The sequence below is a fragment of the Macrobrachium nipponense genome, chromosome 1 (assembly GCF_015104395.2).
Source record: "Macrobrachium nipponense isolate FS-2020 chromosome 1, ASM1510439v2, whole genome shotgun sequence".
In the NCBI taxonomy this organism is placed as follows: domain Eukaryota; kingdom Metazoa; phylum Arthropoda; class Malacostraca; order Decapoda; family Palaemonidae; genus Macrobrachium; species Macrobrachium nipponense.
Window position 1 is genome coordinate 58,450,662 of NC_087200.1, and position 27,462 is coordinate 58,478,123.

Here is a 27,462-nt window from a genome sequence, read left to right on the forward strand (position 1 = left end):
ACAGGTTTCGTTCTTATCAAGAACGGAAGGCTTAGCGGACAGACCGCATTATGTCCTTTAAAGCCAAAACCTCTGATGATGGCTAAAACCTCACTAACCCTCCTTGCCGTGGCTAGAGCGGTTAGAATATTAGCCTTTCTGGTCACGTGTATTAAGTTCGCAGAAAGGATAGGTTCGAATGCTTTTGGCATCAGAAACTCAGACTACGTCTAAGTTCCATGCCGAACCTTTGATCCAGAGAATTTCAAGATCTCCACAGACCTCAAAGATCGTGAAGCTTTGTTGTTTGACAGAACCGATCTCTGAGCCTAGAGGCCGTCAACAACATATTTGCATATTCTACAATAGTTAGGACTTCTATCTTATCTCATACTTCATACGGAATGATAGAATCATAACGAAATTCACAGAGGTCGAGGTGGAGGAACAGTCATTTCCCTCACTATCTCCAGAAACGGCCCCCTCCGATTGAAAACTGAAAATAGGCAGCACTGCTTTGCCTTGGCCAAGAGACTGCCATTAATCTTGAAGCTCTTATCGCTTCTCGATAGTCTGAACACCTTCAGAGTCAGAGAGGAGAGTATTAGATACTTCACTAAGTGACGATGTTAGATTACACAGATTCTCTCGGGAAGGGTCTTTGGACAATTCTCTGAATTACCTGACCTCTGTGAATCCAACCTCTTAGAGGCCAACATGTGGCGACTAAAGCTAATCCTCTAGGATCATGAATAAGGGAACAACTTAAGAGGAAGCTCCTTCGTCTTCAATATTACGAGAAACTTAACGAAAGGACGCCCTCATCTCTCCTCACTTTCGACATACTTCTAAGTGAGGATTACTCAGACGTCAGTAGTTGTTGCCTTTGATCGAGAGACCCGCACGGACGTGCACTAGTTTAACGAACCTCTTGAGGATCGTTACGTTCCGTGCCCAAGCCCATAACCATTCTCTCTTCTCGAGCTATGAGAGAGCTGAGAAATTATCTGAGATGATTTGGGCCCACTCGATCCAAACTCACCCTTTTCGAGGAACTGGAGAGCCGACCAATTTGGCTTCCAATTCTTTCAGACAATGTGCCAGAACATCTGTTCTCTGTTCGGAATGTCTGGTACCCTCTCGCTATCACCCGAGGTGATCTCAGCCGTTGAGAGAAAATTAGAATTACAAGATCTTTGATGTTATTCCAATTTCTTCGTGAGGAAAAATTTGTAGAGGTCTGAATTGCTGTTTATTCAGGAAAACAAGCTTCTCCAGCGAGGAAATGGTCCCCAGCAAACTCATCCATTCCCTCCTCAGCCTGCTTCCTTCCCTAAATAAGGCTGCGCTTTGCATAAGCAGGAGAGCATTATTATAGTGCTATGCCGCGGTAGATTCGTACAGATGTTACCGTGCGGTAAACCCGCACCTAACAAGTATAAGAGATATCTTGTTAAATTTTCTAAGTAAACGGCAGGTATGATCATTCAAGATTACTAGAAATTTCCTCAACCCGAGGCTAAATCCATGATTGTAGGGCAGAGAGACGGTTTATTCAGCCATTCCCGCAAGGGAGAGAGACGTAAACCACCGCGCATGACACCGAGCTAGCCGTACTACGCGTAGATCACAGTAACAGCAGCCTTGATCATCGTCTCGCACTATGTGCCTGAGTTGCCAGCTACTCCTTTTTACGAAGGGATAGGTATGAAATTATCGAGCCAAAGGAAACTCTCAAGCAGGCATATTTAAACGAAACAAAATTCGCTAAATACAGAAGCTGAGTTGATGTTGCAGTTCAATTAGAATACTTCTCTGTCTAAGTCGCAATCTGTAGAATAACTAGGATATGCGCCTACCCCTCGGACAATTCAACTGCTTAGTAGAATCATGTCGCGAGGTTAATATACGTAGTATATTTATAGTATTCTGAACAACGATCTCCATCCTAAATTCTTTCCTTCAAGAAAACAAATAAGGATTGGAGATCGACCACCTTCGATCTCTATCAAAAAGAGTGAAGGAGAAGTCTTCCTCGAAGGAAAGCTTCAATGGTGAACAGAATACTATCTGCCTGAGTTGCCAGCTACTCCCTTTACGAAGGAATAGGTATGATATTATCGAGCAAAAGGAAACTCTCAAGCAGGCCTATTTAAACGAAACAGAATTCGCTAATACAGAAGCTGAGTTGGTGTTGTCGTAACAATACCTGAAGAGTTGTTCTTACTCCGAAAACTCTTGGAAGGTTAAGGGAGGGTGTCAAATAAATACATTAGAACAAACAGTTTCTTTCGGCTTCTATCCGCAGAGGTAAATACGATATGCGTATATGACTCGACCCATGCGTTAGCAAAATGACGCAAAGATAGAACTACGTAAGTATTGTAGTAATTTGAACATCGAATTCTCTACTACATCTTTCTGAAGATTTTGAAGAGCCGAGGAAGGGAGAGAAAGAAAGGAAAACGACTGGTCCACGTTCTAATGAACGAGACTTTTAAAAGAACTCCTTGACTCTTTGCCAAGACTCTTTTCCAAGAAAAGGGAGTAACATTTCGAATATTAGATCATCAAGAGAGAAACCGAGGATCGAAAAAGACCGTTCAATGTTCTTATGATATTGGACAAAAGACTTCCTGGATAGTCTACAAGTCTTTCTCTTAACCCCGGATGAGCCTCTGAAAATGAATGAGAGCTCTTCCGAAACAATTTGTTAATGAGTTTATCCGCTTAAAGAAAACGATAAAAAACGTTAAAATCTATGTCAATGAGAACTACCCCTCATTTATGAGGGGTCCCCCACCCCCACTTAAATGACAATGGGGAAAACGTCCTGACTTGACAAAACTATTAGCACTTTGTAATAGGGGTAAAACCCTTTAACATGACCGAAAGTCACCCAGGAATCCGAGTATATAATCTTCCCGATTCTCAAAGAAATCGAATGAAATGAAGAGGAAAGAGGGATAGAAGAAAAAATTCGGGTATGTCTCTCCGCTAACTCCGAATCCTTTTAAAATTTCTGTAAAGAAATGTCCTCAACAGCAAATAAGACGCCTTCAACAAGTCTTTTCTCCTCGCAAAGCGTCCTGCGCTTCCACCGAAGCGTCCTGGCGAATGTCCACAAAAGCGTCCTGCTGAGCGTCCTGCTGAGCGTCCTGCTGAGCGTCCTGCCGAGCGTCCTCAAAAGCGTCCTGCTGAGCGTCCTCAAAAAACGTCCTGCTTAGCTACGAGCGTGTCTGAGCAGAGAACACCAAGTCTTCTAACGACGTTTCAGAGAGGAACTCGTTGAGCGCCTTGATGCATGCAAGGCCCGCCAAGAAGCGTCCTGGCGAGCGACCTTGCCAACATCTCAATGTTATGACGAACCGCGTTTTGCGTATGACATTGAATATTTTTAAGGGACGTCCTCATGCGAGTCTCCATGGAGAGCCGCACGCTGCTCCTGAAGAGTGTGAACACTAAAGGAAGACGTATGGCTTTCGTCTTCCGCAAGGTGCTTGCCGAGCGTCCTGGAGAATGTCTCTACTTATAGGACGTCGAGCACCTCCAAAAGCTTCCTCACGTCTAAATTGCCCTTCTTATGCCGACCAGAGACATAAGTTGTTGGACTGTGCAAAGCAGTTTGCCGGCCGTCAAACTTATCAGCTTGCTTTATCGAAGTAAAGCGAACAATACATAACGTATACAGAGCGCAATGAGGAGAGGAGACGAATACTGAGTTGCTCCTCCAAAAGGTGGAATCAAGAATGTCCTTGATTACCAAATTCTTTTTGGAATGCTAGCGAGGTTGAAACAGCTCTAACTTCATGAGCGTTCACTCGCAGGAGCTCAAATCACTCTTTCTGGCAAGATGAATGAACCTCCTTAATAATGTATAAGTGATATATACATGAGCGTTCATATACTGAGCGTTCACTCGCAGGAGGCTCAAATCACTCTTCTGGCAAGATGAATGAGCCTCCTTAATAATGTATACATGATGTATACATGAGCGGTCACTCGCAGGAGGCTCAAATCACTCTTCTGGCAAGATGAATGAGCCTCCTTAATAATGTATAAATGATATATACATGAGCGTTCTCGCAGGAGGCTCAAATCACTCTTCTGGCAAGATGAATGAGCCTCCTTAAATGTCCCTTAGGAAAAGAGCCAGTGCATTCTTCTAAAAGGGAAAATGTGGTCTCTTTACTCTTTCATCCTCCTCGTGACGAGAGAGAGGACGTGAAGCGTCCTCTTCTCTAAGCTTCTTTAGGGGGCCGCGAGTCCTTCCGAGAACTCCAACCCCTGGTGTGGGGAGGAGCCTCGGAGGACGAGAAGCAATCCTTCAAGATTCGTGCACGTGCACGATCTTTAGCAGCCTGGGAAGAGTCAACAGGTTCTGCCGAAGGGACGCCAGATCGGTGGGGAGCCCCCGTAACCCTCTTGCGGCTTTCGACATGCCCTCTCCCTGAGTCCTGGAGTCCGACAGAGGTTCCAGGCCTAGAGGCATTATGGGGCCGATCTGACGCCCCCTCCACAACACAAGGGGCACTACACTTCACAACACTGGTTGGAGAGCGAGCACTTTAGTCTAAGATTACTTGATGTAATCCTTTAGCAGACACTTCTTCTAGCTCGTAAGCCATACCACAGGTTAGGCAAAATAAAATCTACAGGAGGTTAGAAGGTTCATTATTTCTAACTTCTGTTTACTGTGGAGGAAAACTCCTGATTCTAACACGCTCTAAAATGCGTAAATGAATCCTCCTTCTTCCGTAATCAGTCACACATTACACTAATTACCTTATGCAAAGAAAACATGTAAACGTCATATATACTAAGCGAGTGTCTACCGAAAGTTCCGTAGCCCTCACCTTACCATGCAGACAACAAAGTCTGAAACTAGGCTAACTAGCTTCAGACGATCAAATGCAATGAAAAAATTTACGATAGCGTATGCCTAGCCACAAATCCACGTTAATAATCGAAAGAATAATTAGATACTTAAGTGGCTAATGAAGTTTCAAAATCCTAGGCGAGGTCTGTAAACAGTTGTTTACCGACCGGCGACAGAAAAAATATGAATAGAAAATGGAATAGTTCCTGATATCCGCCTCCCAGCGGCGGGAATGGGTACTACCACCTGGCCGCCCACTGCGTGTGCCGCGAATTTTTAAATTCTGTCGGACTTCAGAAAATACAGCTATATATATATCTGTCAGGTAAGTTTCATGAACAAAAGGCTCAATAGGCCTTGTACTCACACTCTTTTGTGCAGCCCGTCTAATCCTATCCCTCTCTAACTTCTTCAAGTAAGAAGTTAGAGTCTTCCATTCATTAGCATCCAACTTTTCACACTCAATACAGGTGTTAGCCAAAGAACAGTCAAACCCCCTACATTTACGACATACAGTGTGAGGATCAACCGAAGCCTTCGGTATCCTCACCTTGCAGCCTACATTCACACACTCTCACACTAACACTTGAATCAGACATTCTAATAGAAAAATCAAAAGCAAGTCCAAATCCAGTCCACAGTAGCGAATGCCAAAACAACGATCCAGTACGTCACCAAGAAATCCAATAAAGATGATCAATAAAGTCTTGAAAAGCGAATTCCAGTCAGGAGGTAGTAACAACAATGTTGATACCACCGGCGACAGAGAAAATATGATAGAAAACAGGGATGGTTCCTAGTCCTGCCGCCCAGGGCAGGCAGGTAGATCACCTGACCTACCGGTAGCGAGTGGCGCGAAATTTGAATTTCTGTCGGGGACGACGGAGACTTAGCTAGGGGGAAACATCACGACAGGCCAACCCTCATCACGGTAGACGGGTCTTATTCACTCGATATTTAATTGGTGAAACATGAATACAATTGCAACTCTAAGCATACCATTTAAAAGACTGAAGTTTCGTCAACATATTGTGATATATGAAAGCCCCATACGAACTAAAATAAGCATGTGAGCTCTTCGTAAAATATGTTTTCAAGGCAGTTTTGAAATCCAATATGGCGGCTACGTTTTGCATGGACGGTTCTCATCAGTGACGGCCACCATCTTTCCCCAGCCTTCCCAGCACTCATTTGAACAATGTTAGCGTATGTATGTAACGTTTATTGATCTTACTCAAGATTGCAGTTGTAATCAGCACAATAAAACAACATTTTGTTGCCTATATTAGTGAAAGTATGAAACTTGTTATTCCCGGGGTTATGGTTGGAACTGAATTCATTCTTACCTTGTAATCGGCGGTTTTATCCTTACTGCCATCACAACTGAAACTCCACAGTGCTTATTTGATTGTTATTATACACATTTTGGTCTCAGTTCACTCCACATTGCACTTTAAACCCGTTGCTGTTCCTGGTTTCTAAGCGCGCGCGCCATAAACACAATTTCGAACAGCAGACGACGACAGACGACGAAAACTGCAGTTTTATTCCCTAAACTGTTTACTTTACTCGTTATTTAGTTTAAATTTACTTTGTATTTAAAAATTTTGATTTAATTCATGTATATTATCCCTTTTTTGTTTTTGCAACCAAATTACCCCGAAAATTACAGATATTTCTAAAGTAGATAAAATCAAATGTTTCTAATTGTTTTCGTACATCTGGCTGCCGAAAACCATAGAGGAACGAATACGTTTTTTTTTTTTTTTGCTAGCACTTTTCATTGATTTCAGTCTTTATTAGTATTTTGAATTTCTTTAATAATCGTATGCCAGAAATAAATGTAAACCTTAATGTTTGCATGCTAAGAATGGCAAAATCATCGTTGCCACATTAGTGGAGGCTTCACACATACGCCGTTCATTATTATCCTGTTAAGCGTCCGCCCTGATGAGCTCGCTGCTAACGTACCGTCACGCTTTTTTTGTAATCAGCGATCATAGCACTGATGATAGTTTTTCAAAGTTAATATTGATTTTTATGCTTGTTATTCATACTGTAATTAACTGTTGGAAATTCTCTCTCTCTCTCTCTCTCTCTCTCTCTCTCTCTCTCTCTCTCCTCCTCGAGCCCAGTCACTCGGCAAAGAAAAGTCATCTTCACTCCCGCCAATTGAAGAAAATTTTGTATCATCACTGGAGGATTCAGAACTAGAGCTCTCATCATCAAATAGGTTATCAATATCACACTCATCTAGTATTTGATTGATCTCACCTGAAGAAATATGCCTCCTCTTTGGGACATTCATTGTGAAAGACGCGAAATCCAATTTGTCTCGATAAACGCCCGAAGCGTATTGAAAGAAAACCAACAGGGACAGGCAGTTTTCTAGCATAAGCGACCACCAGGAAAGAGTTGGCCAGGCTGGAAATAAGTTTCCCATGTGCTGAGAGTGTTACCAAATGATGTTCCTACACTTTCTATACGAGTAAACGTATTATTACGGGCTGACGGCTTGACAAGCACAGTTAAGTCTTGAACGTAATATCCCGTTGAAGGCGCTACCGAGTAGATCGCGGTAAACGTATTATTACGTGGGTGACGCTTAACAGGTTATAAACTGTTTCCATGAATTCTAGTTGTCATAGTAATGCAATAATGATAAAATTGCTTTAATATTTATGTATATATTACTTCAATAGCCTAGCCAATTTCACCATTTCAACGTTTTGTGTGTAGGTCTTATACCCAGTTTTGGAGGGTCAACACATACCGATGGCAACAGAGAGAGATAGAGAGAGAGAGAGAGAGAGAGAGAGAGAGAGGAAAGGAAGGCGGAGGAACGAAGAAGAAAAGGGTATGGCGGTGGAGGGGGGGGGGGGGTTGGGGTTTGGGGAGAGGGTAGGTGGAGCTTTATACGCGTGTTCGTATCCATTTCTGCATAATGGAGTTTTTGTCTCTTGGTACAAGGACAAGTGTCGTTATTCTTTACGATTAGTGATTCACGATACCCTTATAAATTAAGGCACTGGGTGTAATGCACTATAGCAAAATCTCGTTCTGTAAGAGTGTTCGTTACAGAAATAGGTATTGCCCAAAAACGTGCTTGCACTGTCTCTGAAACCCATAGTAGACATGCTGCTTAGTTGTCAAATCAAGTTTTTATAACCAAGTATTTTTACAAGCTAGCTATTGAATAAATTTGTATTTTTCTCAGTCAAAACATATGCCCCTCAATGCTAACTTTCCTCTTTTCTAACGACTTTCTGGTCATTGCAATTCGGCCCCATAATTTCTTATGGTGCGAAAACAGACAGAGGCCATGGACCGAAAACGATTGCGTCACACTACGGCGATAACCAGCAGTAAAACATCTTCATATATCCAAAAATAAAAAAGTAAATAATAAAGATATATATGCGCATTACGATTATAACAATTACATGTATAGCTGATAAACAATCTGCATGAATAACTGGTAAACTGTTCTGCAATGACAGTTGAGTATAGCAATTATTTACAATAGGTACGAAAGTCAAGATGTCGTGACGTCATAATACAGAACTTGAAAGAACGTTCTAATTCAGAAAAATAATTACTTAAATTTTGAGTCAGAGTCGAGTTGCTTTTTCAATAACGAATATTTTCAAATTAATCATCATAAATATGTAAAATATTGATGTTTTACTACTTATTTAAAAATTAGCCAAGAGCACGCTTCTCGTCAACAGCTGTTTACGCCTGGCTGTTGTTGGTGAGAAATCGTGTTTCGATTGTTGTGATAAAAGTGCTCCATCGTCTGTGGGTACAAGTGGTGTGCGGATTATCACAGGAAATGGAAAGTTTGTTGACACAAGCGACTCCGTAAACATCGAGATGCGTCAATCTTCGAAACACATTTTTAGTTGTAAGTAAAAATTTCTAAAGCGTTTTGGTGAGATTTCCACTGCCGTGGCGCCATTTTTCAGTACCCTCTGTTTAAATCTTAAAATTTGGCCTTAATTTCTAACTTTGGAGAAAATACTTACTTCGAAAGGAGAGTAGAGGCTTTAGCTCCGTTTCTCACCAACAACAAGTCCGCGACTGATGCCCATCTCGGGTGTCAGGACGCGTTATAATGTAGTACTTTTTCGGAGGGTGGCTTGCATTGATTGTAGGTGGCCTGCTTGGCCTGCTGTGATGTTCTACCCTATGTATATATCTGACAGGTAAGTTCGTTGTATGAAACTTAAAATTTGGCCTTAATTTCTAACTTTGGAGAAAATACTTACTTCGAAAGGAGAGTAGAGGTCTTTAGCTCCGTTTCTCACCAACAACAAGTCGCGACTGATGCCCATCTCCGGTGTCAGGACGTGTTATGGGGTAAAAAACCGCATGGTACAGGGGTGGACCAGGTACGATCAATGTGTACAACCCCCAAAAAAGTACATTATAACGCGTCCTGACATCGGAGATGGGCATCAGACGCGACTTGTTGTTGGTGAGAAACGGAGCTAAAGACCTCTACTCCGGTGTCAGGATACGTTATAATGTACTTTTCTTGGGGTTGTACACATTGATCGTACATGGTCCACCCCTGTACCATGCGGTTTTTTACCCTAATGTACTTTTTCGGAGGGTGGCAGCGTTGATTGTAGGTGACCTGTTTGGCCTGCCGTGGTGTTTTACCCTATTAGTATACAGAAATACTACAAAACACTTCCTTAACATAGTGAACTAAGTTAAAATACGCTACATTATTAATGTCCATAAATAAAATAATACCATAAGGCCTGGCCAGCGTGATGACGATGGATCGTCTGTGGTTGTTTACGCTAGTCCGTGCAAATGTCCGCAGAGCGATGCATTAGCCTACGTAACGGAGCTTACCTATTGATAAAACTCCAACCCAAAATTAAGGAAATTTTCAATTCTCTACCAACACAGGGAATTTGACCAACATTATGCAAACGTATCGATTATGATTAAAGAAAGTCGACCTTGATTGCGAAAGTAAAGGATAGCCTTACTACTAGGGGGCTCTCTAGCCACTACACTGAAAGTTCGTGGTCTACTATTCACGCCAGGTGAGCTCTACTTACTCATCTCCATCGAACTCTTCGTCAGCCATTTCGAAATCTTCTGTTTTTTTATCCTTTATTTGAATGAAAGACTTAGCTTCAAGCAATAGCTATACGTAAGGGGACTAACATGCGACGCGTTGAGTAGTAGTAGTAGTAGTAGGTGGGATATGCCTTTGAAACGGCTCCCTTGCTTCTTTTATTCCTCCTTTGTTTGTGTTTGTTTGAATTTCTTCTCTCTGAAAATACCACATTTCTTTTATGAAATCTTTCCTATTCTCCACTTCCTCTCTCGTTAGAACTACCAATAAGAGTATATTTGCTACTAATTCCTCTTTATTTTCTTGATACGGTTGCTGCATAAAGCTATATCTATTTCTAATCTCATTGTATGCTGGACAGTAAAGTAAGAAATGTTCTAAATTTTCACTTTGTTCCTCACAGTATAAACATTTTGTATCTTCTCCTTTTATCCTATTTCAATAATTTAATCCTAGTATACCTAGTCTGACCCTACTGATCAGCATTGTTTTTTCAGTGTTGTCATGCCAGATTTCTTCTCTTATGTTTTCTTTATATTTTCTGTAGATTCTTAACGTTGACTTTTCATTCATTTCTTTCTGTCATGTTTTTCTGTCCCAATTGTTTATTATTTCTCTTAACTGTTTGTCTTTAACTGCTTCAATTTTACTTAAGTTTATGTTTAGTTCTTTCATATACTCTTTTACTTGCATTATCCAGGTTTTTTTTTCTATACTGATCCATGGTTATCTCATATAGGAGCCTATTTCCACCACTCTTCAGTGTATGTTTCAGGTAGAATAGTTTATTCTTCATATCTCTTGAGTAGCAGGTGGAGGCCCCTATTTCAGATCTTAACGCACAACTTGCTGTGTAACTTGGCGCTTTCAAAATTGCTCTATATACTTTATTGTCTATCTTCTGAAATTCATTTATAGTTTTCTTGTCAAGTTTCATGACTTCCATTGCATACATGAATGATGGCATCGCTAATCCTTTCCAGTACAATTTTCCTATTTTTACTCTGCTACAGCTTTTATTGATGACTGCATTAGCCATATTTGCCATCTGCTTTGCTTTAATTTGGGCCCTTTTTATCTGTTCTCTGAAGCAGTCTTTCATGTTGTTGATTGTTACTCCTAGGTATCTAATATTCTTAACTATTTTTATTCCTTCTATGTGCTCCATATTCTCCACATCATCGATACTGTACCAGTCGTTGTATATTAGTATATTACTCTTGTCCTTGTTTATATTTAGGCCACATTCACTTGCGATTTCCATAAGGGTTTTTATTGATTTTCTTATTTCCTCTAATGTGTGTCCTAGTATTAATCCGTCGTCTGCATATGATAGTGCCACTATAGTTATTACTTCATTTCTAAAACCTTTTGTTGTATTTTCTCATTTTTCTATAATCAGGTACGTTATTAGTAGAAAGAATATGGTTGAGCCATTGCATCCCTGTCTTATTCCATTAGTTACATTTAGCTCTTTTTTGTTTTATATTGTTAAGGCATAGGCTTGTTACATCATTTGTATATATCTTTGCAACTGCAGTTATTACTTCTGCATGCAGCCTATATTTCATCATGACCTCGATGAGCTTTTTTCTATTAACTGAGTCAAATGCTTTTTGGAAGTCTAGTGATACTACAAATAATGGGTCCTTTCTTCTGTACGTTTCTTGTACGCAATATTGTAAGATATGTAAATAATCGATTCCTCTCCTTTGTGTGGTAAAGCCTGATTGTAGTTCATTCATTTTTCCTATATTGCTAATATGTTTTTCTATTTTGGTTTTCAGGATCCCCATGAAAATTTTACATGATGCATTTGTTAGAGCAATTGGCCTTAGATCTTTGACTGTGGTGTTTTGTTTTTTGGGCGTAAGTGTTGTTTTTTACTTAAACCAGCTTCTCTGCGTTTCCCTGCCCTTCAGTATGCTGTTTAAACATTCTGCCCATTCTTTGGTACTTTGTAAGAGTAGTTTGAACAGAACTGGCTTCATTGCGTCTGGCGCTGGTACTTTATTTGTCTTCATTTTCTCAAGTTGATTTTTTACATCTTCTGTTATGTTGATTTCTTCCATGGGTCTAATCTCTGTCTCTGTTATATCATACACTCCATGCATGTGTTCCCTTAAAGATATATGGTATTTCATCTGCTGTCCTAATCTTTTCACTATTTCTTCCATCTCATGTTTGTACTGTTCTTTCTTGCTTTCATTTCACATCGCTCCTATTTTGTTTTCTTCTTTTTGGTATATTGTTTCCCAGAATTTTACCAGCTCTTTCCCAAGGGTATCGTCCTTCATCTCTTGCTTATTTTCGTCGTATATTCTTATCCATTCTTTTTCTGATGTGGTCTTTCCTCTCAGCATGTCTATATATTCCCAGATTTTCCTGTGTCTGTTTTTATCATTCATTATCTCATTTCTTACCTTTTCTTCATATTCTTCATATGCTTTCTTTATTATTATCTGTACTTTTTGTTTTTGTTTAAGATATGCTTCTTCATAGTATCTCTTTGCCTCTATTCTTGTGGCTTTCCTTTTTAATTTGTTATATATCCTTCTTTGGCTTATTTCTTTCTTTATTTCTTTGGTGACTCATACTGGTTCTATTTCTTCTTGCTTTCCTGTCTTTAACCTTCTTTTGATTATCTTCTCTAGGTTATTTGTTTTTGCTTCACTCATTGTTTCTTCCAACTGGGTTAGATCTCCTTTTCTGTCTTGTTGGCTTACTTTATACTACTCTATATATTCAAGGTATTTCCTGGTAGTCTGTTCTGTAACTTTCAAATATTTGATTTCTTTTGTTTCATTTCTGAATGTTTTCCTTACTTTAGTGTTCATTCTGAATTGGACCTTTATGAGGTGATGGTCTGATAGGTCATATTCATATTTTTCCTCATCTATCTCCATACATTCATAGTTTTTATACATATTTTGATTGACTAGAGCAAAGTCTATAGCGCTGTTCTGATCTCCCCTACTCCAGGTTATCTCTCCTTTGCAGCTGGGATCTCCATTTAATAGCGTTAGGTCATATTTTTCCATTAGGTCCATAACGTATTTTCCATTTTGGTCAAGTTATTGTGTCCCTGTGAAACCCAAATGCCCATTGAAATCCCCAAGGACAATCACAGGCAGGTCTGTAGCTTTCTCTATTGCTACATGCAAGGCGCTTATTATTCGTTTATTTCTTTCTTTATCACTAGTTGATATGTAGACTAGAATTGTGTTAAATATTGCTGTTCTATAATTAACCTTTATTATTAGAATGTCTTTGTGTTGGGAGTGATGGTAGTAGTAGTTATAAAACTTCTCTTTGAAACGGCTCCCTCAATTATCGAAGTTCGCCTGTGACTGTGCTAGTTTATTTTCGCCATCTGCCCAGCGATTTTATTAATAAATTCCTTCCACTCATAGTTTCTTCTCCAGACAGATATATGTTTTTTATCTTTTCTTCTATATTTGGCTTTTGTAAGAAACTAAATGTGTTCCGGAATATATAACCTGGCTGATAACTTTATGAACTACTCAGAAGAAATTTTTGAAAGAATCTGTCATAACTTTGCAAAGGAGGTCCCTGGTGATCTCCCAGTGGTCATAATGAGAAATAGCAAGTTCAGTGAGTTGAAGATCTGAATATGAATGACTTTGAAAATATATGAAGGAAAAAACTACTGTGAAGATGACCTGTTTCCCATATGAGTTTAGCACAGACATCCTTCCCAAACGTGGAAAGCTTGCTTGTATAAAGCCGGCCTATTAAGGAAAAGGCGACAAAGAACATCTAAGCTGCTATAGACCAATATCGAACCTATAGAAATGATATTCCAGAACAAACGTGGGAACACTTAGAACAACTCAACATTATACCTGAGGGTCAGTCAGTGTATAGAAAAGTCACTCAACAGTTCGCATTGTTGGTAACTATAAATGATATAGTAAAAATTATAGCAAATGGAAAATGTGGCATCCTTGTTATACTCGACCTAAGTGTAGCATTCGACACAGTTGACCATAATCTGTTGACTGAAGATCTGAGAGCAGTAGGAATCGAAGATAATGTACACAAATGGTATAAAAGCTACTTAGAAAACAGGAATGTTACATTGGGTATATCAAAAGTGAAATCAGAAAGGAAAGACCTAACAAAAGGAGTGCCCCAAGGCAGCGTTCTGGGTCCATTGCTATATTTGGCATTTACACACTTTTAATATCTAGAACTCTAAACAAGCACTAGGTTAGATATAAGCTGTTTTGCTGATAATACTCAGTTCTATTTTCCTCTCGAAACAGTAGAAGATGCCGTCAGTCGCTAAAATTGATGCAATAATGAGAGATATAAAAACTTTAATGATGGCGAAGAAATTGAAAGTTAATGAAGACAAAACTGAATATATGTTATTTGGATCAGAAAAGGCACTACGAAAATATGAACACTTCAAAAGGCTAACTGTTGGCTCCTCAACAGTAAATATTGTAGCAGCAGTGAGGAACTTGGTAATGTTTATTGATAATAAATTGTCAGTATGAATCATATATTACACATTGTAAAAACTTGTAACTATCACGTTAGAAACATTGCATTTATTATCAAATACCTAAAAGAAGATACTCTGAAAACAGTAATAGAATAAGGTGTTCATTAGAAAGAAGTAAGAGGAGGTAAAGGGAAATACAGAAAGAAGGGATCTCACTTAAAAAAAAGAAAAGAAAAAGAAATTAATAAATAGATAAAAATGTAAGTAAATTATAAAAAAATAAAAACAAAGAGAACTTCAGGGGGGGGCTTAAACTTTTTGAAGTTTCAATCTATATACAAATGGCCTTCAGATGTCCTTACGACTCCCCTCTGTTTATGGTTTTTTCTTAGTGCCCATTCTATACCCACATTCATTTTCTTAGCTCGTCCAATCCATCGTCTTCTCTTCCTTCCCCTGTTTCGTTTGCACTCTCTAGGGACCCATTCTGTTGTTCTTTTCATCCATCTATTATCTGACATTATCAATATATGTCCTGCCCACGCCCAATTCTTTTTCTTACTTGTTAAAATATCCTCTACTTTAGTTTGCTCTCGTATCCATGTTGCTCTTTTTCTGTCTCTTAGACATACACACACACACACGCACACACGCGCGCACACACACACATATATATATACTATATATATATATATATATATATATATATATATATATATATATATATATATATATATATATATATATATGCGTGTGTGTGTGTGTGTCTAAGAGACCGAAAAAAGAGCAACATGGATACGAGAGCAAACTAAAGTAGAGGGATATTTTAACAAGTAAGAAAAAAAATTGGGCGTGGGCAGGACATATAATGATAATTTCAGATAATAGATGGATGAAAAGACTAACAGAATGGGTCCCTAGAGAGTGCAAACGAAACAGGGAAGGAAGAGAAGACGATGGATTGACGAGCTAAGAAAATTAGTGGGTATAGAATGACATAGAAAAACCATAAACAGAGGGGAGTGTAAGGACATCTAAGGCCTTTGTCCTGCATTGAACTAGAAACGGCTAATGATGTATATATAGATATATATATATATATAAAAAAATATATATATATATCTATATATATATATATATATATATATATATATTATATAAATTATGAGAGTGTGTGTGTGTGCGTGATGGAGCTGGAGCTCAGAATAACAGCCCATTTGCCTATGGTTACTACTCCCTGGAAGGAATCGATGCACTTGATGCATCAAAGTTTTTAGTGGGGCTTAGGTCAGTTTTGGAGAATAATTCAAAAAGGCTATTAAGATCATAAAGAACCAACTGGTTCTCCCTGATATCAAAGGAATGTTGTGGGAAAAGTTGAAGGGGAAATGGACAGCGGAGTTCTGCCATGACAAACACGGGAAACGGACATGCCCAGTGGTACGTTCGTGATATAATTCCCAAAACTTAACAAACAAAGACGAAAACGAATACAAGGTCTTATCTAGCGTAGGATGTGTCCTGGCGCAATGATATCATCAAAATGGCTTAAGCTACAACAATCCCTCAAGATCGATTGTTGTTCTTGTTTAGACGAAAAATTCAGGCGTTTCTGCAATCTAATAATAAATACTGCTTGTTAGACGTGTGGCAGATTTGGTATATGCTTACCACAGGAAGATTCGCGTCTTAGGTCCTGACCTTAATTGTGATCCAATTAATTCAACAATTTCCCTACTAAAACATCCTTGAAAATTCGCTGATCATTTGGATGGATGGATGTATGACATTTAGGTCTAAAGCTTATAGGCACAGGGCCAAGAAGGCCATTCAGCGCCGTAATAAAGGTTAAGTAAATTGAATTATGGTAAATGAATGAATGACTTGGTGAAAGAAATGATCAATAAAATTAGATGTGACCAATCAATAAAATAAGAATATGAGGTTTAATGAATAGCGTAATATATATTAAAATAGTTTAATGTCTTTGAAAATTTGTATGATATTATTTATAGATAATTAACTAAATGTTACTAAAAATTTGTATACACTTTAAAAAGGAGATGAGAACAGAAATATCTGCTTCATCTCCTAAGATATTCGAGAGGGATTTACCCTGGAAATATCTTTCCCTTTGGTTAAAATATCTGGGGCAAACCATCAGAATGTGCTCCACTGTTAGTATCTCGTCACAGTAAGCACACACTGGTGGGCTGCTTCCTTCTAAAATAAACTGATGGGTTAAATAAGTGTGCCCAATATAACAATTTGTCGAAAATTGTATTTTTCCTTACTATACAAACCTGAGGTCCTTTAACAATAGGAAGGTACTTAGCGGCAGCTGAACCGGTCGTAAGCTTCGAACAAGGGGATTTGGTAGTTAACTACTTGTCCGGCAGTTGGCGATCAGCTCGACTGCGAGGAGAGGAGTCACTTTGCTTTAGGCCCAGGAAACGTAGAGTGAGGGGTGGCATGAGATGGGACAATATGTAAAGGACCCCAGGTTTGTATAGTTAGGAAAAATACAATTTTCAACAAATTCCTTGGAGGGTGGAATCTGAGTCTTATGAACAGACTGGTGTTCGTCCTACCTTGGATTCCCTCCCCGGTCGTAAGAGCAGAGGAAGGGATCCTAGCCTCTGCCCAACTGATCGGGGTGTGCACCGCAGGATCAGTGGTCAGACTTCTGGACCAAATTTATAAGAGGGAGGCAAGCGTACCTCTTATAAATAGCAAAAGGCAAGAACTAGTTCCTACTTCAAGAGCCAAAATGAAGTCATGGGTTTGTCTCTTGTTGGCTTCCACTCTCCCCCCTTGTTGGGGAGTGGTGGATAAATACTCCTATCCCTACTGAAAGGGATAGGATGGAGCTCAGTTGTGTAGCTTACCTGCATTGGCCTCCTGTTCAGCAAAGTGACGACTGCGGCCCTCTGCTAACAGGTCGAGGAGGAGAACGAAGGAGGAAGAGAAGCCAGTCACACTCTCATTCACTCGTCCATTCATGCAGTCACACAAGGATGCGATGCTGTTCTGTCCACTTGGGTGCTGGGTAAACTACACAACTTGTTGAGCAGCCACCACGGGTCGCAAGGAAAAAGTGTCCAAGGACCTGTGGGTAACAACCCAAAGGCAGAATGAAGTGAAGGTGATCTTCTTGGCCCAAACTCCTGCCTTCAGAACCTGCGCCAGGGAGAAGCTCTTGCAGAATGCAAGGGTTGGACCAATACCTCTGACTTCGTGGGCTCTCGGACGAAGGGTACGGGTGTCGTCACTACCATCTGTGTCGTACGCCCTCCTGATCACCTCACGCAGTCAGAAAGAAAGAGTGTTCTTGGAAACTTCTTTCTTGGTAACCCCGGTGCTAACGAAGAGGCGTCGACACTCAGGCCTGAGGTGTCGAGTTCTCTTCAGATAGCACCGTAGCGCCCTAACAGGACAAAGCAGCATCTCATCCGCATCATTATCGGTGAAGTCCTTCAGGGAGGGGATCGTGAAAGACTCGAACCGGTCATCAGGGACCAAAGGATTCTGAGTCTTTGCTACGAAGTTCGGGACGAAATTGAGCGTCACGGATCCCCATCCCCTGGAATGCTTGACGTCGAAGGAAAGACCATGAAGTTCCTCTACTCTCTTTGCCGATGCCAGGGCCATCAGGAAGAGGGTCTTGAGGGTCAGATCCCTGTCTGACGACTCTCGGAGTGGCTCGAAGGGTCTGCGAGTCAAACTCCTAAGGACGAGAGTCACATCCCACCCTGGGGGCCTGAGTTCCCTGGGTGGGCAAGACCTCTCGAAGCTCTTCATAAGGAGGGAGATCTCGAGAGAGGAGGAGATATTCACACCTCACAGTTTAAGGACTAGGGCCAGGGCGGCTCTGTATCCTTTAACTGCAGAGATGGAGAAGAGCTTCTCTCAGCGAAGGAAGACAAGGAAATCTGCTGCGTGCTGAATAGTGGCTCTGAGAGGAGAGAGACCCCGTCCACGACACCAACCACAGAAGACGGACCACTTTCCCTGGTATGCAGCTGCAGAGGACTGTCTGAGGTATCCAGCCATCTCTGTTGCTGCGCTGCGAGAAAAGCCTCTCGCTCGCAAGAGATGGTGGATAACAGCCAGCTGTGAAGACACAGGGACTCGACAGACCGGTGGTTCCGTTCTACGTGAGGCTGGCACAGGAGGTTGTGCCAAGGGGGAATATCTCTCGGTGCTTTGGCGAGCAGAGCCAGCAGGTCCGGATACCAAACGGCCTGGGTGCCACCAGGATCATCCGAAGATTCGCGGTGATCAGCGCCCTGCTGATCACTTTGCGAATCAGACAGAACAGGGGAAAGGCGTATATGAAGAGGTTGTCCCACGGGTGTTGAAGAGCGTACCTCTGCAGCTGCTCATGGGTCCGACACAACCGAGTAGAAAACCTGGAGTTTTCTGTTGTGCTGGGTAGCGAACAGATCCATGACTGGACACCCCCACAGGTTGAAGAGCCTTTCCGCCATGTCTGGGTGAAGGGACCAATCGGTTCCTATCACCTGATCCCGATGGCTGAGCTTGTCGGCTACTACATTCCTCTTGCCTGGAATGTAGCGGGCTGACAGCTCTACTGAGTGTGCCACGGCCCACTCGTGCACCTGCAACCTCAACTGGTGCAACGGGAGGGACGCTAGGCCCCCCCTGTTTGTTGACGTATGCCACTACCGTGGTGTTGTCGCTCATCAACACCACTGAGTGTCCAACCACACGATCCTGGAACTCTTGGAGAGCGAGGAACGCTGCCTTGAGCTCCAGGATAGGATGTTGATGTGAAGGTGCTTGTCGTGATGGTCCCACACACCTGCAGTCAGCAACTCCTCCAGGTGTGCGCCCCATCCCTCGGTCAATGCGTCTGAGAACAGCAACATCTCCGGGGGTGGGGGGAGTGCAAAGAGGCACTCCTCTTATGAGGTTCCCGTCGTCCAGCCACCAGGCTAGGTCCTGCCTCACCTCCTCTGTGAGGGACACGGGGAAGAAAGGAGGGTCACTTGCCTGTGACCAACACTACTTTAGTCTCCACTGAAGAGACCGCAGGTGAAGACGTCTGTGAGGGACTAGCTTCTTGAGAGACGACAGGTGACCGATCACGACCTGCCACTACTGAGCTGGCTGCTCCTGTAGAGACAGGAACTGTCCTGCTGCCCCCCTGAACATGCTGATCCGCAAATCTGCGGGGATGACTCGTCCTGCTACCGTGTCGATCAGCATGCCCAGGTACTTCATCCTCTGCTTTGGCTTGAGATCTGACTTCTCGTAATTCACTACAATCCCCAGATCGTGGCAGAATTCAAGGAGTTGATCTCTGTCCTGCAGCAACTGTGAGCGGGAGCTTGCCAGGACTAACTAATCATCGAGATACCTCAGAAGATGTATCCCTACCAAGTGGGCCCAAGCCGACACCAGCGTGAACACTCACGTGAACACCTGTGGGGCAGTTGAGAGACCTAAACAAAGTGCCCTGAACTGGTACACCGTCCCGTCGAGGATGAAGTGGAAGTACTCCCTGGAGGATTGATGGATGGGTATCTGGAAATATGCTTCCTTCAGATCCGCAGAAAGCATGAAGTCGTTCTCCCTGATGGAATCGAGCACTGATCGTGCTGTTTCTATCGTGAACCGAGTCTGGCAAACAAATCGGTTCAAGGGAGAGAGATCTATCACTGGGCACCAGCCCCCCGAGGACTTCTCCACCAGGAAAAGTCGACTGTAGAAGCCCGGCGACTGATCCCATACGATCTCCACAGCTCGTTTGCTCAGCATGGCTTCTACTTCCTGCTGAAGCACCACGTCCTTGGTCGAACCAGGAACGTACGTCTGATGATGGGCCGGGTTGGAGGTGAGGGGTGACCGAGACTCAAAGGGTAGTAAATATCCCTCCCAAAGGACGTTCACTATCTAGCGCTGCCATGTTGCACAATGGCTCGCCAGGCACCCCCTCACTTCCGGCAGCAGGTGAGGGGGAACGCTGTCCCTAGCATTTCCCTCCTCTCTTCGACTTCTTCTTCCCAGATCTTCCTTGAGAGAAGGACTGGGAGGAGGGCTGGTTACGGTCACTCCTTACAGTAGAAGTCGAAGGCAGTCTTTCCTCTCACGAGGCGATCATCTTAGCCGCAGAGGAAGCGCTAGCTAAACTCTTGGGCTTAGCCGCAGTCGTTCGAGGTTGCCCAGCCACCTTCGAGACTGCCTGGTGGACGAGACGGTCACTGTTGTCAGTGTGCCGTTGTTCCACCACTGTGTCTACCATCTCTCTGGGGAAGAGAGAGGAGGAACTCCGCACCAGTCCGTTGCGAAGACCCAAGGCCGCCTCTCGCCCAGCCGCCCTGGTCACTCGGGTGAGAACAGCGTTCCTATGCCGGAGAACCAGGTTGGCCCACAGGTTAGCTGTCTGGTGGGCCAGGTAGGAGATAGCCCTACCTCCAGACTGGCACAGTCTCACAAAAGCCGAGTCCCCTTCAGGAGTGATGTTCCCCAAGGAGGCAGCGGCTTTTGACACTGTGAGGGACCACAGGTCGATCCAGGAGACTGCTTGGAATGCTGCCATAGTGGTAGATTCCAAGGCAAGTACCTCTTGCTGCGGGAACCAGAGGTTCTCCGACAGGAGCTGCTGCAGAGACACCCCCTTGAGTTAGCCGAGCTGTTTGGGCAGCAGAGGGTCTTCTGAAGGCACATAGAAACTCCTCTGTCGTAGTAGAGGTGGGGGAAGGAGCTTGGAAGACCTACCGGACCGAAGCGAACCCTCCTGTCCGGAGACAAGAGTGTCCACGTGGCTCAGTACGCTGTCAGTCAAGGCCGAACGTGGCAGACCCACCATCATCCTGGGTTCCTTTTTGGGTCCCCAGAACGACTCCAAACCCGATGTAGGCTTGGAATGTGAGAGCGGCGAACCTTCCCCGAGGTCGTTGTGCTGACGAATCAGCGCAATAACCTCTGTGAATGACCTCTGGTTCTCAGGAGTAACTGCATCCTGTGGAGACGGACCGTCAAGCCCGTCCAGCGAGAAAGCCTCCCGAAACCCTCCTCCTTCCACAGGAGGAACCACAACAAACCCCTCATGGTCGCCTCCTGCCACGTGCGCATACGATCTGGTCGGTCCTAGGACCGTACCAGGTTTGTAGGACGTCATGGCAGGATTCCTGATTGCCTCACACTTCCCGGTGTTGCCTGAGGAAGTTGAAGGGATAGGAGAGGAAGACCTGACGCTCCCCCCGCGCCCACCGGCAGAACCGTTGTGCTGAGGGGGCTGCAGGCGATCGCCAACACGCCGTGGCGATCGAGCTGCAGGCCTGGTTGAGCGGCTAGACCGAAACAGCGGCGACGGTCCCAAGCATCAGAAGAGCTGCTTCAGGTCCCCCTTTCCACCCGTCCCAGTAGGAGTGGCGGTCAGGGGACTTGCAGAGTCCGCTGTTGCAGTGGGAGCGAGGCCTGTCCTCATGGCGCGCCACGCAGCTTGGACAAGCCGAGGCTGGTTCAGGCGACCAACCGCTTCCTAGCCTCAGCCCGCCCGGTCTGGGACTGTCGCGTCAGCCCTGGGTACCAGCGGATTGCCACGAGAGCAATCGCTGGTCTGGTGGGAGTCACCTGAGCGACCCCCGCCAGTCTTCCGCCCCGTGCCTGGATCCTGTCGCCGAGCGGACTCGGTTACCTGGGTCTTGGCTGTACGGTCACCCTTGGTACCTCTCGCGAACGAGAGGCTGAGATGGTACCTGGCGCCGAGGCAGAACCTCTGGCACTAGGCGAGGAGGTACCGGTGTTAGCCGGCGCTCCTTCGGTCCCCGTCTTCTTCTTCCTTGCTGAAGGAGAGACGGGCCCATTCCTGAAGGAACAGGAGGACCAGTGGAAGTCCCAACCGTCCCACTGGAGTGGGATGGACCCTTAGAAGTCTCAGGACTAGTCTTCTTAAGGGGGGAGGAGGCTACCTTCTTCTTCGGCTGTGGGGCCTTAGAAGTCGAAGGGGAAGCGGCGGCAGGCAACGACAACGATGAAGACAATGACAACACCTACCTCCTCTTCTTCTTCTTCTTCATCAGCTTCCTCAGGACCACCGTCAGGTCTTCCATCCAGGACGAAGCTGGGCCAGTTGCCGAAGCAACAGGGCCTGACTGCACCTGTCCGGAAGGACCTGGGGTGGGGGCAGCAACACCACGGGCAGGAACTGGTACCGGAACTGGAGCGGCAGCATACTCAGGAACAGGAGGCGGGGCAGGAACCAGTGGCATCCTCTGCACAGGAGGCAGGTCCAGGGGAGAGCTCTTGGGACACCGGAAGTCAGGGGCTGAAGCAATAGCGCCAAAACCAGGTGGCGGCGTCACAGCAGGCATCATCAGCGGTGACTGCACAGCAGCTGTCGGGGTCACCGTGGCTACGTGCTGGGTGTACACCAGTGCGGCGGAGCAGTGTAACCAGGCATGGACACCGTCATGGTTGTCGTGGTGGTCGGGCTGTGGGTTACCGGCATGGCCCCTCGCCAGGTGACTCAGCAATTCCTGAACTGTCGGTGTCCCTTGGAGCCTCAGTGAGTACCAGGCCCAGCCGAGATCGTCCCTCGTGGCAAGCAGATCTGAGGAAGGAAAAGTCGGGTGAGTCAGTGGGGGGGTTTCCCCTCTCCCGGGGGCAGGACAGTTCCCACCCCGAGCGAACGGACGACCCCGAATACAACTGGATGTCGGGGTACCTTGCCCCCCCTCCACGCTTGACTGATCGAGAGAGGAGAAGGAGCGAGATACCTCCCCCAAAGAGGAAGGAGCCATACGAGGGAGCTGAGATGGAGGGAAGAAAGAAGAAGACGTGTCCATGACCAAGGGAGTAGCCGGAGAACCCTCTGATGACTCCTTGGCCGGCTTACGCGGCTTCTTCCTCCCCCTATAGCGCTCCCACTGCTCCTCTGACCACATAATACATACATCACATGGCTCGGTGCGAGAGCATTCTCGCCGTCGACACCGAGTACAAAATTCGTGAGGATCAACCTCTACAAAGGACCGAAAGGCCCCACACTTACGGCCCTCCACACCAGAGCACAATCTGTGGCTGATGAGTATGAAATACAAAAAACGAAGTGAAGAAAACAGAGCATACTACTGAAGCGGGCAGAGAGGCGAGCAACACGTCCATCCACCAACATGGACGAAAGCAAAGTGGCTCCTCTCCTCGCAGTCGAACTGACCGCCAACTGCCAGACAAGTAGTTAACTACCGAACCCCCTTGTTCGAAGCTTACGACTGGTTCAGCTGCCGCTAAATACCTTCCTATTGTTAAAGGACCGAGGGTTTGTATACGTATCGGAACAACCTTAATTTCGTTAAAATAACCTCTATTCGTCTGTCAAGCAGGAATAACGAAGGCCACGGGAGTATATTTTTCCTAATATTTCTATACTTATTATTATTGGCAAAAAGAGGAGAGGTCCACATTTCTTGCCATTTACTTAATACATAAGACCTAATAGGACCTTTTAGGTCTGTATGAGCCACTTTTCTGAAAGCTGTTTCTGGTAACACACTAGCAGCTTTCGCTTCCCTGTCTGCAGTCTCGTTTCCATGAATCCCCACGTGAGAATTAAGCCACCCAACAGAAAGAGACTGATTTACTCAAACAATATATATGAAAAAACGACTTCTGAACTTTTTGAATTAATGGATGAAAGCTGTTAATTTTTTAATAGCTTCTAAAGTGCTTTTAGAATCTGAGAATATGACAAAATTAGTGTCAATACTTTGAAGAACTAAATCCAGGGCAGAGACTACAGCTGTTAATTCGGCAGTAAATATTGATGCACAGTCAGGTAATTTAGCTGTATTTGCTGTTTCACCAAGGATAACAGCACACCCAACAACACTATCCGCCTTTGATCCATCAGTAAAGATCTTCACATAATTAGCATGGGTAATGTCGTGCTCTAAAGGTGGGGACACACATGAGAGCCGAATCTTGTATGTGTAACTGAATTACGCATATACAGTTACAAGGTGTCAAAATGTTGAGGAAAAACCATAACCACGTTAAGCGCATAACTTCATTGCAATCCACTGCAATCATCAGTCTGTCTGGGTTGTTTACCGACGAAGGCCACCATGCAAGTAGCAGCTGCCGCGTATATCTATATACATCATTTAACAAAGATGAAGCGAAATAAAAGATGGTGGCAGTCAAGGTTATATACTAGAAGGGTAGAATACAATGGTCAGGAATTACTCACTGACATGAGATTCCAAGAAGTTTCTGGCCACTGCAAAAATTTCACCAGAATGTCATAGACAGATTTTGAGATTATAAAACTGGTAGGACCTAAAATTATGAAAAATGACAGTCATATGAGAGTAGCTATTTCAGTTCAAGAGAAGGTGGCACTTACTATCAGATGTTTAGCAACTGGAGACTTGTATACTAGTTTGCAATACCTATTCAAGATCTCAAAACAAGCCATCAGTGAAACAAGGGACTCTACTATGGACGGCCTTGTTCATAGTCAGTGTCAACAAGTTCAGCAACCTCTGTTGATACGCGTGTAATACAGGTCCCGTCCACACATTGCGTAACGTGCAGAGATCTCCCTTTGGTTCGGGGTCCAAAAACCAACAATTGCCGGGACGGAGGGTGAACGGAGCCTCGAACCTCGCTGGTTCAGGGTTCGGGTTCGAGGAACCATCCACACTTGCGTTTTTGTGACAAGAATCGGTTACAATACAAGGTTCTGTTGGTATGTGTGTACCTACCTTAAGAATTTTCCCCTAATCTCTTCTTCAGTGCAGTCCTTTTTGTTAAATGATTTCTTGCATACTAATGCTTGGAATAAGCTATGGAGGATTTACAGGATGTTCTACTCCCAGGATTTGAGATGGTTATCCCTAACATACGCATTCAGTCGAATTTGGAATGGTTTAGAAGCTCTTGTACCAGAGAAATTCTGAGAGTCTGTTTCCTTGAGTACTTGAAATGAGGAATTTTTGGGGGCACTTTGTTAACCTTACTAATGTTCTAGGCTTTCTAGGATTAGTTTCACTTATTAACAGAGTTCCAGGAAGGGGCTGATTGATACACTCATGTTGCCGTCAGTAGATTTTTATTCAGACTGGAAGTGGGAAGCGGGAACGCCGAACGTGCCGCTTTGTTTACACACAGGTGGCGCCATGACTCACCAGTGAGAAAGACTAAATACTTCAGAAAAATGAACATACAAGCAGTGAGTGCAAAGATATGAACAATACAAATCACAATATGCCAACACTTCCCCTTGATTTTATTGTAATGCAGTGAATTTTACAAGAAATGACGCTGACAAAAATTGGATAACCAATGACAAAAAACAGCAAAGATTGCAATGATTACATGAATAAAAAAACACTTGCAGATAAAGAATAACACAGCTGCAAGAAAAGTATGCTGAACAAGCAACAAAATTGAATACACAGAGTAGCTGCAAAAGATAAAGGATAAATGCAATTATACTTGATATCATCACATTTGGCAAAGGATTACAATGCAAAAAAAATGATCAGAAGTACAAACTGAGAACTTTGGCACGACTCTGACTGTTATTAGGAATGATAAGTCCAATTCTTGCACAAAACTCCTGTGTCTTTCTCCCGGTCAAACCCTTGGTAAGAAGGTTGGCTTGATTGTCATGATATGCCACATATTGCAATTTGACCAATCCCTTCTTTACCACATCCTTTATGAAGTGATACTTCACATCCACGCCCTTGGAATTATCATTGACAATATCCTTCTCAGCAAGGTTGACAGCTGCAGTATTGTCAGCAAGGATCCATGGCACTATGCTAAGATCACTTGCATTGATCTCCCTCAATATACCACATAGCCACAGTGCTTCTTGCATAGCAACAGCCATAGCAATGTACTCCACCTGTTGTGTGGACGTAGCAACCACCGTTTGCTTCTTGCTTCTCCACTCCACGGGTCCTCCAGCAATACACACCACCAGTCCACTGAACGATTTTCTGTCCACCTTGTTGTTCGCAAAGTCAGCATCAGAAAAAATCAGTGCCTCCTTCCCATTCTTCCTGAATACTGTGCAATAGTCACAGGTGTGTTTTAGGTATCTTATTAGGTATTTCACTGCAGCCATCTGCTTCCTCTTGGGGTTGGCCAAGAATTTACTGAGATAACTGAGAGCAAAACTCATGTCAGGTCTTGTCCCATTGGTAACGTACAGCAACATACCTATGGCTCTTCAATATTCATGACTATCAGTCTGCATCTGGCTCATTGTTGGCAGAGAATACATCTGCACTCAGAGGACTGGGTTTTCCTCTGCATTCAGACAACTCATGCTGCTCCAATATCTGATCGATATAAGCACACTGGTCAATGCTTATGGTGTGCTCATCCTTTTGCAATATTCTCAATGATAAGAAATCAGATATTTCTCCCAGCTCTCGTATTTAAACTTGTTGGCCTAACTTTTTTTTGAACCAATCAATATCTTCTTTCTTTCCCCACATGGCAATGTCATCCATATAAAGTCCAACATACACTTTCCTTTCTCGATGATAAAATAGGCAAGGGTCACCAACGGATGGGTTGAACTTCATGTCTATAAAGATTTTCTTGATCTTATGGTACCATTCTTGCCCTGATTGTTTCAGACCATAAAGGCATTTCTTCAGCTTGCATACCATCCTATCCTTGTCAATATCAAAACCCTAAGGTTTATTCCTGGTATACTTCTTCCTTAATATCACTATTGATGTAGGCAGATATTACATCGACATGCTCACACCTCAGTTCCTTCTCCACTCCCACAGTGAGCATCAACCGAATGGTCTTTCTTTTGATCACAGGCGAGTAGGTTTCCATGTAGTCAAAGCCATATCTCTGCGCGAATCCTTGTGCAACTAACCTGGTCTTGTACTTTGTAGGGTTGCCACTAGCATCAGTCTTCAGCTTGAACTTCCATGTTGACCCATGACTTTGGTTGGTGGCCTTGGTACAACCTCCCATGTATTCATCTCGGTCAGTTTCTTAATCTCTTCTCCCATAGCATAT

The 27,462-nt window shown here is 43.6% G+C and overlaps 2 protein-coding genes across 2 annotated transcripts in view; both read right to left on the bottom strand.

The window, feature by feature from the left end:
* Nucleotides 1–10,096, bottom strand: part of LOC135219329 (DNA-directed RNA polymerases I, II, and III subunit RPABC2-like) — a 140,719-nt gene extending 130,623 nt beyond the window's left edge. Inside the window, exon 1 of the mRNA XM_064255996.1 lies at nt 9,940–10,096. Within this exon, the coding sequence (XP_064112066.1) occupies nt 9,940–9,968 (29 nt within the window). The 5' untranslated portion in view covers nt 9,969–10,096. The remainder of the gene's footprint in view (nt 1–9,939) is intronic.
* A 15,852-nt stretch (nt 10,097–25,948) lies between these two features.
* Nucleotides 25,949–26,635, bottom strand: LOC135218796 (uncharacterized). The gene has a single exon (XM_064255246.1). It carries the CDS (start codon nt 26,633–26,635, stop codon nt 25,949–25,951), a length of 687 nt encoding a protein of 228 aa, XP_064111316.1.
* Nucleotides 26,636–27,462: the final 827 nt, after the last annotated feature.

Excerpts from the sequence above, each read along its gene's own strand:
- LOC135218796 (XM_064255246.1), bottom strand. The coding sequence starts at position 26,635 with ATGTTGCTGTACGTTACCAATGGGACAAGACCTGACATGAGTTTTGCT.